This window comes from Myxine glutinosa, chromosome 1, assembly GCF_964187855.1.
Source record: "Myxine glutinosa chromosome 1, kmMyxGlut1.1, whole genome shotgun sequence".
Lineage (NCBI taxonomy): Eukaryota > Metazoa > Chordata > Myxini > Myxiniformes > Myxinidae > Myxine > Myxine glutinosa.
The window spans coordinates 48,080,765-48,098,247 of NC_136261.1; the positions used below are offsets into that span (position 1 = coordinate 48,080,765).

The following is a 17,483-nucleotide window of genomic DNA, read 5'->3' on the forward strand; positions in this document are numbered from 1 at the left end:
ATTCGCACTCGGGACTTCGATTTATACACCTTGCAGACAGGTCAGCAGAAGCACGAGAAAATAAGTTGTTGATAAAGAACCTTTCGAGTCGCTAAATATCAGTAATTTATTATATTTTCCGGTTCACGATCAATGATCGATGTGTATATATATGTTGCTCGGCTTGGCTCTGCCCCTCCGGAAAGCGCGAGCTGTGTCAGGCTTTTGACGTTCGTGAGACGAGGCTGAGGGCGCGCGGTGCGGCTTGAGGAGAACTCTCGAATAAACAAGAGATATCCTTTTTTTCTTTTTTTTCTTTTCGTTTAAATAACGATATCTGCCAAACCACGCACCCTATCGCAAATTCCAAAAGGACATTTTAGTAGATTGACATGCTGAACAGATCTGTGAAGTTTCCTGTGAAGATTCTCCCTCTTCCAAAATTGGGTCGCCACATCAAAATCCAATATGGCTGTCTTGCGTCTTCCACTTTGTCAACTCACATCACTTCACCGACGGGGGACCTAGGCGTAACGCTTGTCCCAAGTATTTTCGGATTCTTTTCGAAGCTTTGTGATCCATTTTAGGTGACAATCCAACAGAAGGCAATCTCATTTCCTTTCACAAAGCCCGGAACAAGTGTGTCCACCCTCAGGAGAGCCAGGAAACAATATCTCTCTGCTCTCAAGAGTGATGTTGCCTGGTGTTGATGAAGTGATCAAGCCTGGTGTTGGCTTAGCGGTTAGGGTGCCGGCTTGGGATCCTAGGATCCTGGGTTTGAATCCCGGTCGATCGCTGAATTGACGCCAGGGGGGTTGACTCAGCCTGTCATCCTTCCGAGGTCGGCAAATTGAGTACCAGTTCACTGGGAATTCCCTGTCGCAAGAGACGACTAACAGGGTTGGTGGCAGGAAGAGCATTCAGCTGTAAAACATTGCTTCAAAAAGGCGACCAAGGTGCCCAAAAAAAGTTGGTCCCCTTTTTGAAGCAATGTTTTACGGCCGGATGCCCTTCCTGACGCCAACCCTTTTTGCCGCCTTTAACGACAAACAGGGAATTACCAGTGAACTGGTACTCAATTAGCCGACCTCGGAAGGATGACAGGCTGAGTCAACCCCCCTGGCGTTAATTCAGCGATCGACCGGGATTCGAAGTTCGAACCCAGGATCCTAGGATGCTAAGCCGGCACCCTAGCCGCTAGCCCAAACACCAGGGTATTGGGAGGGAGAGATGTACAATAATTGATTGATTAATTGCATAATCACATAAATAAATCATCGTAAAATAATTAATTTCCTAATCAGTTGGGTAACAGCATACTTAAACCACCAGTGTTTCATCCAAAGCTGTAACTTCATGAAAATTAATTCATCGATTAATCAATAAATCAAAAATATCCTTTATAGCCACATGACTTGGTCACTGTCATGCCCAAATATCAGCTTCCTAGCTCAAAGGGTGCCTGAGATATTGCCCAGAAGAGAAAGGAAATAAATAAGTACTTAATTAATCGATAATAATTAAGTAATTAATCAATTAATTGATTAATCAAAAAACAAAGAATACCGTTTTTGCCAAAGCACGTGTTCACTATTGTGCCGAAATTTCAGCTTCCTAGATCAAAGGATGGCTGAGATATCGCCCGGACAAACAAACAAACTACAACGGCACTCGGTAGAGCGCATACCTCCGCCAGGCTGAACAGTTTATGTTTTGTATCCCAATGATAGGCCGGATCTGGATTTGGACCTGAAGCAAAATCCAATCGGCTTGTTCTTGTCACCTAACCAACTCGTCCATCAAGTTTAGTCATAACTCTTCCATAAGTTTATTTTTTTTAACATTATGTTATATATCGCTATTCGCACGATCTCTCAATGGTGAAGAATCACTTAAAAATTAAATAAATCTGGTATCTGAATCCATATTCAGATCTTCACCAAAATCTAATCGATTAGTCCTTCTCACATACACTACCTCTCCGCCAAATTTTGCCCGAATCCATCCGTAACTTTTTGAGACATCTTGTTCACAGACAGACAGGGGTGAAAACATAATCTCCATCCACCTTTTGTGGCGGAGGTAACAAACAAACAAACAAACAAACAACCAGAGTGAAAACCGAGTACTCCCTTTCAGCGCGCATCATCGCCGGGTCCCCTTCGGTGCCTGGCGATGACGTCATGCAGCGCCTCGGGATGGAATGGGAAATGAGCGGTGTACAATAAAGAACCATTTTTTATTATCGTAATTACCCTCAGCAAAACAAACGTTCGTCAAAAAAATATAACGACAGTAGTTCTCTTGGAAGTACCAATAAGAACAAATGTGAACACTGTGGTCACCAAATGAAACGGATCATTGTGTGAGAGTGAGCACTGTGCAATTCTGTACCGCAAATCATAGATGAACAAGCATTCTGAGTATTGCGCTGCAATACATGTCCCCTACCAAAGTTCAAAGTGCCATAACTTTGTTAAAAATGATCGAATATGCAAATTTATGCACGGTTGATGCTGGTTTTCAAACTTGATCTGAGGTATGCTGAGACACGTGTGTCATGCCTCGCCTCGTTGATAAGCCCGCAAGGTCGCTCCGTGGAGCGGCCTGCACGTATTGCACTGTGTGAATTATATAAATTATTACCAACTCACGGTCTGAGGTACCAGCGATTCAAGAGATATCCATTTTTTTTATGGCACATTGGAGAAGCCAATGCGAGGTTTCTTCTTCCTCAGCTTGTCACAACTCTGTCAAATGCGATCGAGTTAAAAAAGTCAGAATTTGACCAAATCTGTTTTATTCGTTTGTTAATATACCTCAGCTATTGACAAATCTTAAATTAGAATTTTATTTGAGGTTAAAATGACCGCGACAGGTCGTGTCCAACGATGCTTTCAGTCTGTACATGTGATAAATAATTAAATCAGCACACTTGACGCCTCTTCTTCTTCACGCAATAACAACTTCTAGACCGTACATCCAATCATCTTGAAATTTTGCACACTTGTTACTCTTCATGACTTCTACTATAGTATGAAGTTTCACGTCGATCAATAAAGCGATTCAAGAGATATCCATTTTTTAAATATTTTCGTTTAATTAACGATATCTGCCAAACCACGTGAGCTATCGCAAATTCCAAAAGGACATTTTAGTAGACTGACATGCTGAACAGATCTGTGAAGGTTCCCCTCGATTGGATCAAAAATGAGGGAGGGGCTCGGTTTTAAAGGTTCATGCTTTAAAACGTCATAACTCTGAAACCATGTGACGCATGACGTCATGCTCGCTGACATTTTTGTTCGTCATGGGTATGCGATTCTGCCTGCAAAGTTTGGCCTCGATCTGTTCAGCCGTTGCGGAGAAAAAGGGGTTTTCGTGTTTTCACGAAAAACAATATGGCGCCCGAACCACGTGACCTGTGACGTCATAATTACGATTAAAATATTCTACAGACCGAGTCCCTCCTATGGTGAAAATTTGATCTCAATCGGTCCTATTAATGCAGAGAAAATCTTTATTAAAGGAAATTAAAACTTAAAATGGCACTGAGTTAAGGATCATCAGAATTATCAGAATTCCCAAAGTTCAAAGTGCCATAACTTTGTCAGAAATGATCGAAACGTCGTGAAGTTCGAACTTGGTCTGTACCTTATCATGTGGAAACCATGTGCCAAGTTTGAAATCATTAGCATTAAGCGTTTAGAAAAAAAGTCCGGAAAACTGTTCTTTGCGTGACGGACTGACGGACGGACTGACGGACTGACTGACAGACTGACGGACGGAGGGAGGGACGGCGTGCAAACCTATAGTCCCCTCCGGTGTACACCAGTAGGGGACTAATAAAAGGCTCGGGGTTGCTAATTGAAGGATATATATGTTTCTTGCACCATCTGAAAGTAAGAGTAATATTTGCAATGTGCGGGATGCGTGATGTAAGAAGCACTTGTCGGGTTAAAGAAGAAACTCGCCTGTGGCATCAGCGTGGCATTGAGCATACAGTCTATTCCGGCTGAGGCCTCCACACATGAAGATAGTCAAGATGTCGTATCCATTGTGCAAAAGTGAGCGCAAGATGTGTCTGGTACCCAGCTGTGCAGCAGGTGCAGGGGATGTTGTCAATCACACGACTTGTAAATGAACATCCGACGCTTTTGCTCAAAGAAACAATAAAGCAATGATTGTGGAGTCTTGTTCAGAGAGTTTTTGAGACAAATATCTAAAAAATAACAGCAAAAAACAACTCGATATCTGAAATCGCAAAGCAATCGCCAAAGGTAAACCTCTCCCAGTGCCCACAATCCGCCGAAGGCCATTTTTGTTTTGGACCACCACATGACCTTGACCTTCAACATTTAGTGATAGAGTGTAAATTACAAAAATATGTCCCAATCTACAATCTATCCACAAACTCAACACTTCATTTCAAATGGGGTAATCATGAAAATCGGAGGAAAGTTATTCAAGTTATGATCAACAATGTTTTTTATTCATTCGGTCACAATCTGAAGAAAGTAGGTCAAAGACGCAAAGAAAATGTCAGGAGCACAACTTCAGTGCAGGTATACTATTATGATGCAAAAACATATTGGAAAGCCAAGCGGTCTTTGAGATGGTGCATTAGCAACACCAGCAAGTTGACCGTGCCCACAAGGGATTTCAAATGGGGTGATCATGGAGCTGGCAAAAATGCAAATGGTGACTTCTGTCATCGAGCAGTCAAGCTGTGAGCAACAATTCATACTCATTGCCACACCTGATGCAATGTAAATGCTCTGATGGTGGTGAGGTGCTTCATTTGAATATGTTTGTCTGACATCTGTAGCTTTTTGATTTGTATGCAGATGATGTGGTGTTGATTGCAGAAAGTATGGATGGACTGAAGGAGAAGATGAACAAGTGGAAGGAATGTATGGAGACAAAAGGTCTGAAGGTGAATATCGGGAAAACGAAGGTGATGGCAAGTGGTAAAGCATGTGGTGAGGTGGAAAAAACTGGGAAGTGGCCCTGTGCTGTGTGCAGGAAGGGTGTCGGAGTGAATTCCATTCAATGTACAATGTGCGCTGAGTGGGTTCATCAAAAATGAAGTGGTTTGAGAGGGTCATTAACCAGTGTGGCAGCTACATTCAAATGTAAGGTGTGCACAGAGGGAGCTGCAGATGGAGGAAATGTTGAGTTGGATCTTGGAGATGACATGAAGCTGGAAGGTGTGAAAACATTTTGTTACCTTGGAGACATGCTGAATGGAGAAGGTGGATCAGACTCGGCAACGGTTGCTGGAGTAAGATGTGCATGGAAGAAGTTTCGGGAACTGAGTGGCGTGCTGACGAGGAGGGGAGTGTCATTGAAGCTGAAGGGAAAGGTGTATGCTGCATGTGTGAGAAGTGTTATGATTTATGGGAGTGAGACATGGGTAATGAACGGAGAGCAGCAACGAAGGCTGGAAAGGGTGGAAATGCGAATGGTTCGGTGGATGTGTGGAGTATCATTGAGAGGAAGACAAATGATGAATTGCGAAAGATGATGGGAATAGAGCCTGTGATGATGCTGTGAAGAGAAACAGGTTGAGATGGTTTGGTCATGTGTTGAGGAAGGATGAAAGTGACTGGTTGAAAAGAGTGATGGAAATGAATGTAGAAGGAAGTAGAGGACGGGGAAGACCGAGAAAGACTTGGCTAAAGACGGTGGAAGAAGAAATGCGGGCAAGGGGGTTAACAAGGGGAGATGCAGAAAATAGGGCAAAATGGAGAACATTGTCATGGGGATCGCAAGGCTAAGCTCCGCTCTTGCAGGGAAAATGGCCTTAAAATGCATGTTGTTGTGTGTTGTTGTAGCTTTTTGATGCCGAGGCTCCTTACTGAAAAAATGGTATTGCTGTCAAAGCCAGTGAGTGACCAATTGCAAATTGATTGTAGGATTGAGTGATGACAAAAACCCCATTTTGTTTTTTCAGACCGCCATTTGACCTTGACCTTTAACTCGGAAGGGCATGATGTAAATTAAGTGTAAATGCAACTTGCTCCAGGCTATCTAGAGAGGGCAATTTAGTTGTGATCAGAAAAGCTAATACAAACTAGTCTAATGGACAAACTAGTACTACCAAACGAGTCCTGGAGGACAAAAGCTACGTGTACCTGGGGGAAAAAACCCTGAAAGTCAATGTGGTAAACGTGCTGGAAGATCAACAAATGATATGATATTCACTCTTTGACAACTACAGGAAAAAGCCATAGAACAGCATTAAGGCTCATATGTTGTATTTGTCGACTTTTCAAAAGGATTCGACACTGTGGACAGGGAAACCCTCTGGAAGATGCTCAAGATTGATGGCTGTCAAGATGTCACTGACTCGTTTGGTATATGCCATGGAGTGAAACAGGGTTGTGTGTTGGCACTCAATCTATTTACCTTGTTCCTAACTCGAGTCCTTACCGGAACGTCACAAAATCTCAGTACTGGAATTTATATCCGTACGAGTAGTACCGGAAAACTATTCAACCTCGCCAGACTGCGTGCCAACACCAAAGTGCGAGTAGAATGAGTTAGAGAACTTCTGTTTGCTGACGATTCAGCCCTAGTTGCCCATTCACTTAAGGATATCCAAGAAATCACCAATCATTTTGCAACTGCAGAAAAACAATTTGGACTCCAAATCAACACCAGCAAAACTGAACTTCTCTGACAGTCAACTGATAGACATAACATTGACACGAATATTCAACCTAAATTACTTGTAAATGGAGAAGCCCTTCGATGTGTGAACACCTATACATATCTTGGGAGCGCAGTAACACATGACAACTCACCTGATTCCCAGGTTGCACACCGCATGCAGGCAGCATCAAAAGCTTTCGGAAGCCTGCCCAAACGTCTCTGGTCCCAGCATGGCATCAGAACTACAACCAAAATTAAGGTCTATCGTGCTGTGGTGATGACTGCACTTCTGTATTCAGTTGAAGCTATGACTCTCTACAGGAGCAATATCAAGAAACTCACAAGCTTGCAATTAAGCCACCTACGGCAGCTTTTGGGAATCAAATGGCAAGACCGAGTCCCCAATACCACAGTCCAAAGGAGAGCTGGGATGTGTTGAGGCATTAATTACATCTGCCCAACTTGGATGGGCACGGCACGTCATTCGTATGCCAGAGCATCGGCTCCCAAAAAATTTACTGTGTGGTGAGCTGAAGGAGGACAAACGTGTACCTGGAGGACAAAAGCTACGTTACAAAGACGTGAAAAGACATCTGAAGAAAGCAAACATTAACATAGAGAACTGGGAAGAACTTGCCAGAGATCTGTTGTCTGTTGATCTGTGGAGAACTGTTGTCTACGACTCGGTTGAGATTGTTGAGCAACAAAGAGAGGATGAATATCAACACCGTCATCTCCAGCAGCACAAAGTCGGCAATAAAAACCGACCGATAAATTTATTTTGCCCTCATTGCAACAGAAGATTTATACCCCATGCTGGTCTCGCTTCCCATCGTCGCACAGACAAGTACTGACCCATACGCCTACATGGTCACCGTCGTTAGCGACGGACAGCCAGCGGAAGAAAGAGACAGCTAGTTACTACTCGTACTAGCTCTTCCATGAGCCTCGACTATGTATACAAAAAAAACACCTGTCGAGTTATGGTGAAAAATGTTAAAATGTGTCTAATTAAGGCATGACCTTAAAATTAGTCCAAGGTCAAATAAGTTATGTCAACCCTGCATACTTTCTATTCCCATTATTGATGCAAATTTTCATTACGAAAGTTCCAGGTGGCTCCGAGATACAGCTCGGCCATTGGCAGAAGGGAGAAAAGGAAAAGGGAAACCTAAATGGTGGTTTAGTACACTGAGAGGGTCAAAGAAACTTTGGGGTCAAATTAAAAATTTGGGGCGCAAATTGCACAAACAAACCCTACAACAAATATAAGCCTCCCCGTATCCGATAGGCAAAGGCTTAATTATCATTATGATGACTTTTTTGTTATTCTAGAGAAATGTGTCAAAAACTATTCATCTTAATGAGACTATTCTGTATTTTGTGTTTTTTATTTACGGTATTATAGTTGAATACCCAAACATGTGACAAAAGATGATGATGCTTCATCTATGCCATCTAGGACAAGGTGCTAGCTAACAATAAAACAACAATAGTGCTTTCGTTATGCTATTAAAAACTAATCAGGTGTAGATATGGATGAACATCTAGTCAACTAGAATGGCGCTCGGTAGAGCGCATACCTCCACCAGGGTAAACAGTTTATGTTTTGTCTCCCACTGATATGAACGTAGAGCAGCAACGAAGGCTGGAAAGGGTGGAAATGCGAATGGTTCGGTGGATGTGTGGAGTATCGTTGAGAGAGAGGAAGACAAATGATGAATTGCGAAAGATGATGGGAATAGAGCCTGTGATTGATGCTGTGAAGAGGAACAGTTTGAGATGGTTTGGTCATGTGTTGAGGAAGGATGAAAGTGACTGGTTGAGAAGAGTGATGGAAATGAATGAAGAAGGAAGTAGAGGACGGGGAAGACCGAGAAAGACTTGGCTAAAGATGGTGGAAGAAGAAATGCGGGCAAGGGGGTTAACAAGGAGAGATGCAGAAAATAGGGCGAAATGGAGAAGATCGTCATGGGGACCGCAAGGCTAACCCCCGCTCTAGCAGGGAAAATGGCCTTAAAATGCATGTTGTTGTTGTTGTTGTTGTAGTCCCACTGATAGGCCGGATCAGTATTCGGACCTGAACCAAAATCTAATCGGCTTGTTCTTGTCACCAAACCAACTCGTTAACCAAGTTTAGTCATAACTCATCCATAACTTTTTTAATTATCATGTTATATATCACTTTTCACCCGATATCTCATTGGTGAAGAATCACTTAAAAATCAAACAATTCTCATATCCGAATCCATATTCAGTTCTTCACCAAAATCGAATCGATTCGTCCTTGTCACACGCACAACCGGTCCACCAAGTTTCGTCCGAATCTGTCCACAACATTTTTGAGATATCCTGCTATGTATCGTTTTGGCCCTATCTCCCAATGGTGAAGAATCACTTAAAAATTATACTAGCCGAATCCGGATCTTCACTAAAATCTAATCATTTCATCGTTGTCACATACGCTACCTCTCTGCCAAATTTCGTCCGAACCGTCCACTACTTTTTGAGATATCTTGTTCACAAACAGACAAACAAACAAACAAGCAAACAAACAAGAAGACGTCATGCAGAGCACGATACTTGCAAAATCCGCAAGGTTAACCTGACGCAGCAGAAAGCACTATGCAAATTGTGTTCTATTTTCAAGTCAATCGGCTGAAAATTGATGGTTTTTCAGATGAAAATTTATGATTTTGGAAGTTTGACCTTGAGTTGACCTTTGACCTCAAAAATAGTTGGTTTTATAATTTAGTGGCTCAATATACAGATGCTGTTCAATTTTCAATTCAATCAAATTTAAAATGGCGATTTAAGAAATTTGACCTCCAGATAACCTTTGACCTCAACATCAATAGGCTTCTCAATTGTGACGACCTCTACAACTTGGTGAAGTTTCATGATGATCGGTGTGGAATTGTGACCTCTAAGCCGGTGACAAACAAACAGACAGACAGACAGACAAACAGACAAACAGACAAACGCAACCAACCAATGTACTTGAAACATCTTCGATTTTGCAAGCAACAAACTGACAGGAGTGAAAACATAACCTACATCCACCTTCGGTAGCAGAGGTAATCACAATAAATACTCACAACAGGTGTGATAAATGACAGTTGTTATAAGAAGGGATTTACCAGAATCTGAGAAAGGTGGAGGATGATGGGTTAATGAGAACGATGGATACGATGGATACGATGGAAGCGACCAGGAAAACAATGATGGTCGGATGTCATGTCTACACAGGAAACTGCTCAATACAAGAAACTGTGAAACTTCTCAAGGAAAGATAAATTATAGTTAGCCAGCCAACCCCACAAAAAGTGCCAAAAAACTGGTTTGATGGCATCTCTCTGTCACAAGCAAACTAACTACCCAGATGTATTCGCTAGGTATCCGGGATCATCACCTGGGTGGATGTCAGTTTCGTAAGTTGTCATTTCCGGTATAAAATGACGTCATTCAAAATGGCCGCCATATGGTGATATTATGCTATATGACAAAGCAATAATCATGAGATTTTGTAATTTTCACTGACAAAAGACACGTGTTTGTGCTGTATGTATTATCATAACCTGATTATCATTTGCAAACGTCTAGGTAGAAATTAACTGCACAACATTTTTTTTCAAAATGGCCACCATATGGCATCAATAGTAGCATAATGCGTCTCATACGTAACATAACACATCTTTAATTGTACAAACTTGTTTACTCGTGTCCACATTCTGTTAACAATGATGAATATTACAATGGAGTCAGTACACTTGACATATTGTCCGATTAACATTAGAAAGCCACATTTAAAATGTCTGAATGTTGGGGAGGGGGGGGGGGGGGCTGACAATTGAGTGTCTGTTCATTTACTTATATTTACTAGCGACAGTGAGAGAATATAACATGCCGAAAGACCAGCATAAGACGAGATTGGATCGAATTACTTGCACAGAGTCTCTTTCGCACCATTTTGTCAGTTAATTGTGGCTGTTGTGATAAACAGCCTGATTCACAGTTACTGATTCGTAGCAGGGTTACAGCAACCCTCGGATTCGCACCCACATGCTGGGATGCACATCTGCCTCGACTTGTGGCATTTGCATGCAGCGGTCCTGCACTTTGTTTTGCAACCACAAGTCATCAACTCAATACATGCCACTGGTACTGCTGGAAGAGTAATCCAGACTACATCAAGTCCCCCTTCAGTTTCTCGCCATCCACAGGAAGATGACGGCAAGCCTACTGCATTTCGATTGTCACACTGTCCAGCAGCCAACCACACTTTCGCCTGGTAGTTTGCTCTTGCCAAGTGTGACTTGAGAGCATTTTCTGTGGGTGGAAGATTTTCAATTTGTTTCTTTCCTTTTCGGAACAGATCAAATCTAGCCTGGTTGACACCGCCTTTGGGATCCGGGGCCGAGTATAGGCGACACACAAACTCTTCAACTTCTGCCAATGGTCCATCGTGACCAACTCCACAGAGAAGATGCGGATATTCTACAAAGACTTTCCAACACGTCTTCTTGCCACATCCTGTAAATGATGAAGTTGTGTCTGATCCAGTCAGAGCATGAAACCCCAACAGATTATCCTTGACAGGTTTTGACAGCTTTTGCGAGACTTCGTGAACCGGGTAACATCGTCTATCACGAAAGGTCCCACCAATCATCCAAACAAGGCTTTGTTGGAAGAAATACAGCAGAAGAAGGAAGACATCAGTGTCTCTGCAATGAACGATGACTCTCTCAGATCCGGATTTGGTAGCTTCTAGCCCATGGAGAATAATGCGGGTATCCGCTTCTTCGTGATCACAGCTCAAACTGGTCAGAATACCTCTATTTGTTGATGAGGCTTTCTCGAGAGTGGTGAATCCTCCACCGACTATCAACTCGCAACCGTCAGGAACTTCAGCATGACGGCTCATCAGGTCATCTGAAAGGAATGAAGCAGGATAAGCTTTGTTTTCCCCCAGGGATTTTTTTTTTTTTTTTTTTTTTTTTGGATACAAGATCGAGGCTTGTGAAAGAGCTAACATTAATCACACAAAAAGTCAATCGACACATAAAACACAAAATAAGGGGAGCGGAACACAAGATGGGGGGAGAAGGGGAAGGACACAAACACAACATTTGAGAGCAAGGACATTATAGGATACGAACGATACGAGCTGAACGGATATGAACTGACCCCAAACTTACGGAAGTGGAACCTTGCCGTCGCTGATTATCTTCCGAATAGGCCTCCTTGCCTTTTGGCCTCGTTTCACTCTCGTCTGGCCTTTCATTGACATGGAGCCAAGATATCTGTCAAAGATGACATCTACCCATGTGGCACCCCGACCGAAGTGAACAACTACAGCACGGGCGAAGGCGTTTGCATAATCTCCAAAGCATTTACAACCAACAGGTTTTCCTAAACTCTGAATAAGAGCGTGCCCATCAATCAGTATGCAAGCACCTTTCATCGGGTCGGCCAGACCAGGAAACGTGGGAGAAGCTTGTACAGGTACATCCGCACTCAGAATGCAAAGTAGAATGCCAGATCACTTGGGTACAAAGCAGCGGCGACTTTGGATCAAGAGGACGGACAGTGCAGCAACTCGGGCCAATAACCTTCTTAACATCACCATAGAAACTCTGCCTTCTTGATGCATCCTTGTCAGGAATGTGGTGTCCACTCACAGAACAAAGGTCTTCATACCGATGCCACACATGAGACATGTCGTACACATGCCCACTTGATAGTCCCTGTATAATATCCAAGCAGATCTCATCTAAGTGTATGTTATTAACATCGCTGGTTCCTGATTGGCTCCGTTTCATTTTTTCAACAGCTCGCTGAAAGTTTATCCAACAGTTCAGATGATACTTGCCTTCGGCAGCACATAGGTCTCCGACAACACCCGCCAACCTAACTTGCATGGTGACATCATTGACGGCCATGTTGAGTACCTTCTGAGACATGCTCATGGGAGATATATTCCGTATATCTTCTTTTCTCTCATCAACTTGGCAAAATATACACCATTCCCAGTTCATGGACGACATTGAAGATCTGGATTGGCGCGATTGTCCCTCACACACTTCTAAGGACATTTCCATGGGATCGATGGTGCCTGTATTTGATTTCTGGCATAGTCGTTCCAGTTTAGTTTCAGTACTAAAACTGCCATAGCAGGATTTATGCCAGACAAATGTACAGTCAGACCAATCGTTGTCATTCAGATCAGCCAACCTTTGCACTATTTCTGATTCTGGCAAGTCCACGTCTTTTAAGCCGACCAGTTCATTAACATCCTCTCGAATTCGCGTCTTTTCCTTTCTGTCGTAGTTTGGTCTCTCCTTTTCGCGACTTTTTCTCACAGAATAGACACGAATTTCCTGATGAAACGGGAGCCGTCCACTTGCGCTTTAAAACTGCAACGGGTTCCATGTTTCATCGATCCTCATAGAGCAGATTTAAACCTGTGGAGAGACAAAAAATAAAACTGGTGAAGTCATTTAATTAAAACGTGTTCTAAACAAATGTTGTATATTTATTTACAACAAACAACAACAACAACATGCATTTAAGGCCATTTTCCCTGCTAGAGCGGGGGTTAGCCTTACGATCCCCATGACAATCTTCTCCATTTTGCCCTATTTTCTGCGTCTCTCCTTGTTAACCCCCTTGCCCGCATTTCTTCTTCCACCATCTTTAGCCAAGTCTTTCTCGGTCTTCCCCATCCTCTACTTCCTTCTACATTCATTTCCATCACTTTTCTCAACCAGCCACTTTCATCCTTCCTCAACACATGACCAAACCATCTCAACCTGTTTCTCTTCACAGCATCAATCACAGGCTCTATTCCCATCATCTTTTGAAATTCATCATTTGTCTTCCTCTCTCTCAACGGCACTCCACACATCCACCGAACCATTCGCATTTCCACCCTTTCCAGCCTTCGTTGCTGCTCTACGTTCATTACCCTTGTCTCACTCCCATAAATCACAACACTTCTCACACATGCAGCATACACCTTTCCCTTCAGCTTCAACGACACTCCCCTCCTCATCAGCACACCACTCAGTTCCCGAAACTTCTTCCATGCACATCTCACTCCAGCAACCGTTGCCGAGTCTGATCCACCTTCTCCATTCAGCACGTCTCCGAAGTAGAAAAATGTTTTCACACCTTTCGCCTTCATGCTGTCTCCAAGATCCACCTCAACATTTCCTCCATCTGCAGCTCCCTCTGTGCACACCTTACATTTGAATGTAGCTGCCACACTGGTTAATGACCCTCTCAGACCACTACATTTTTGATGAACCCACTCAGCGCACATTGTACATTGAATGGAGTTCACTCCAGCACCCTTCCTGCACACAACACACGGCCACTTCCCAGTTCTTTCCACCTCACCACATGCTTTACCACTTGCCATTACCTTAGTCTTTCCGATATTCACCTTCAGACCTTTTGTCTCCATACATTCCTTCCACTTGTTCATCTTTTCCTTCAGTCCATCCATACTTTCCGCAATCAACACCAGATCATCTGCATACAACTCCCACGGTAAACCCTCCTTTACGTTCTGAGCCAGCACCTCCATCACAGCTATAAATAGTAGTGGACTTAGTACCGACCCCTGATGCACTCCCACCTTCACCTCAAACTCACCACTGTTCCCGTCCTTCGTCCTTACAGCTGTGTGCGCTCTTTTGTACATTGCCATCACGACCCTGATTAACCATTCCTCCACTCCTAACTTCCTTAATGCCCATGTCACTACTTCGCGTAGAACCCTATCGAATGCTTTCTCCAGATCAACAAACCCAAGAGACAACTTCTTCCTCTTCTCCATGTACTTGTCCTGCAACTGCCTTACAATAAAAAGCGCATCTGTCGTTCCTCTTCCTGGCATAAATCCAAACTGCATTTTGTCAATCTTCACTTTCTTCCTTATCCTCCTCTCCAACACCCTTTCCAATACCTTCATTCCATGCTCCAATAACTTTATCGCTCGATACGAGCCACAGTCCAGGTCACCTTTCCCCTTGTATAGAGGGACGAGGGTACTCAGTTCCCAATCCACTGGAATGCGGCCTTCTTTCACCACCAGATTACAGATCTCTGTCATTCTCTTTACACCCCAACTTCCTGCTGACTTCAACATATCTCCCACAACTCCCATCGGCCCTCCCGCCTTTCTACTCTTCATTGCTTTTATCGCTTCCTCAACTTCCTTCTCAGTTATCTTCTCTGCCGGCCCTAAAACTGGGTTACTCTCGATGTTGTCATCCCATTCATTCTCTGCATTCAACAGCATTTCCATATATCTCTTCCATCTTCCTTTAATTCCATCTGGGTCCACAAAGATTTGTCCCACTTCCTCCATCAAGCAACTCACCACCATCACATCACACCTCTCTTTCGCTATCTGCTTTGCAATCCTGAATACCGCTCTCTGACCCTCTTCCGAATCCAAGCGTTCTCCGAACATTTTCCTACATGCCTCCTGCGCCTTTGCTACCTCTTTCTTTGCAGCCTTCTTGGCTGCCTTATAACTTTCATGCTCTGCTTTTTCTGCCCCCGTACCCTTCGCCTTCTGCCACTCCTTGAACATCTTCCTCTTCTCGTCAATCCTCTTTCCAACTTCATCATCCCACCACCATGTTTCCGAGTGCCTTGGTGGTCCTTTTGTCCATCCACATACCTCACCAACGGCTCCCAACAGACTAGCTTTCATTGACATCCAACCACTTTCAAGCTCAACCACATCATCCTCTACCCTACTCAGCCTCTCTTTTAATGCCTCCCTTACTGTCACCTCTTTCAACCACCACACCTTCATTCTCGGTTCGTACTTCACCCGCCGAGCTCTACTCGAACCTTTCACCCTTATGTCGCAGACAACCAAGTGGTGCTGTGAAACAGTCTCCTCCCCCGGGATCACCTTTGTGTCCTGGAGGTGCCCCCTATCTCGCCTACGCACCATCAGGTAGTTAACGGTTGTCGTCGACCCACCTGACGTGTATGTAACAAGCTTATTATCCTCTTTCTGGAACTGAGTATTACAAATCAACAAATCAGCTCCATCAGCAAACTCCAAAATCCTTTCACCTTCTCCATTTCTCACACCATATCCGTAAACCCCATGAACTCCCTCAAAACCGTCCATACTCCTTCCCACATGTCCATTTAGGTCTCCTCCTACCACAACAACTTCCTCATCTTTCACATTTTCCATCAGCTTCTCTATTGCACACCAGAACTTGTCAGTCTCTTCATCGCTCCGACCAACCTGCGGAGCATATCCCGAGATGACGTTCAATATCCTGAGATGACGTGTATAATGTATATTTATTTACAAGACTGACGCAAATATATCAAACAATAACTGTTCGGAATATAAACATTTTGGATTTCACAAATTCTTCTGGCAACGTGCAAATGATCTAAATTACCACAATAAGTAATCTAATCAGCAGAAATGTTAAGCTCCTATATTTTTGCCGTTTCCCCCATCCTGCAGGATTAACATACAATCGCAGGGGAGGGGTTTCTTTTGATCTACAACAACACAAGTGCGAAATATTCATGCAAAAACATTTTTTCCGATGCCCCTGCTTTTGAGAATTATATTCTTTCCTTTAGGCTCACAAAAAAACAATTTTATACTCACAGTGGAGTGTTGAATTGAAAAAAACTAATGTCAAAAAGATGATTTAATGGTAGTTTTGGCCGTCATTTTGTTTTTTCGATTTTTGACACTTTAACGGCCAAAGCCAAACTGACATCCACCCTGGCGATGTTACATAGGACCCATAGAATGTGCCTGGCTAGTTAGTTTGTTTGTAACAAAGAGATGCCATTAAACGACACAATAACCTGGGTTGGCTGGCTGACTATTACCCAACATAGAGAACTTCAACGACTCAGATTTGGTAGCGAAGTCTCCACGACACTAACATGTGAAAGAAAAACGAATCTTCATGGGTGAAAATTTCAACAAGATCAAATTGAATCTGATTCATGGTCAAATCGAGTCACAATTCACAGCTATGCTGATGTGAAGGAACAAGGCGTAACGCCTTTGACTTGGCAGGCTCACCGCGAGTGCTTGTATACAGGCCAGGTACTGCAGCGAAAGGTTACTGAGGGAGTGAGACAAGTTTAGGCCGACAATCTGTAGAGAGACAAAATACACAAGGTTAATCTGATGCAGCATAAATTTCACACCAGATATTATAAGGGGAAGGCAATTATGCTGAAGGTTAAGGGACGAGACAATTATTCAGACTATTTACATAACAAAGCAAATAGCAGATGAAAGTCACTATGTGCCATTTTATTTATTCAAGTACCCAAAGAGATCCATAAACTAGAAAGTGAAATTGAAGAATTGAAGAAAGAAGAAGAAGAACCACCTTTGGAGGCCATTTTTCCCCCGCAGAGCAGGGGTTGGCCTTTTTTGGCGACGGTTTTTTAATTCAGCGATCGACCTGGATTTAAATCCCAGTCGATCGCTGAATTAACACCAGGGGGTTGACTCAGCCTGTCATCCTTCCGAGGTCGGCAAATTGAGTACCAGTTCACTGGTAATTCCCTGTGTGTCGCAAGAGGCAACCTACAGGGTTGGCGGCAGGAAAGGCATCCGGCCATAAAACATTGCTTCAAAAAAAGGGGACCACGGTGCCCGAAAAAGGCCAACCCCTGCTCTGCGGGGAAAAATGGCCTCTAAAGGTGGTTCAGTTGACAGTGCATGTCAGAGCAGAAACTCTACCATGTAGTCCAAGGAACTGTCCAAAGAACTGTAGACAGAATTGTGAGGAGGCATTGACCTGGGAAAGGGTATAAACATTTTT

General features: G+C 43.3%; 1 protein-coding gene across 1 annotated transcript in view; it reads right to left on the reverse strand.

The window, feature by feature from the left end:
- FGGY (FGGY carbohydrate kinase domain containing) overlaps positions 1–17,483 on the reverse strand; it is a 55,825-nt gene that overhangs the window by 9,223 nt on the left and 29,119 nt on the right. The window contains 3 exon segments of the mRNA XM_078771389.1: positions 3,954–4,074; positions 15,833–15,919; positions 16,730–16,804. Of these exon segments, the coding sequence (XP_078627515.1) occupies positions 3,954–4,074; positions 15,833–15,919; positions 16,730–16,804 (283 nt within the window).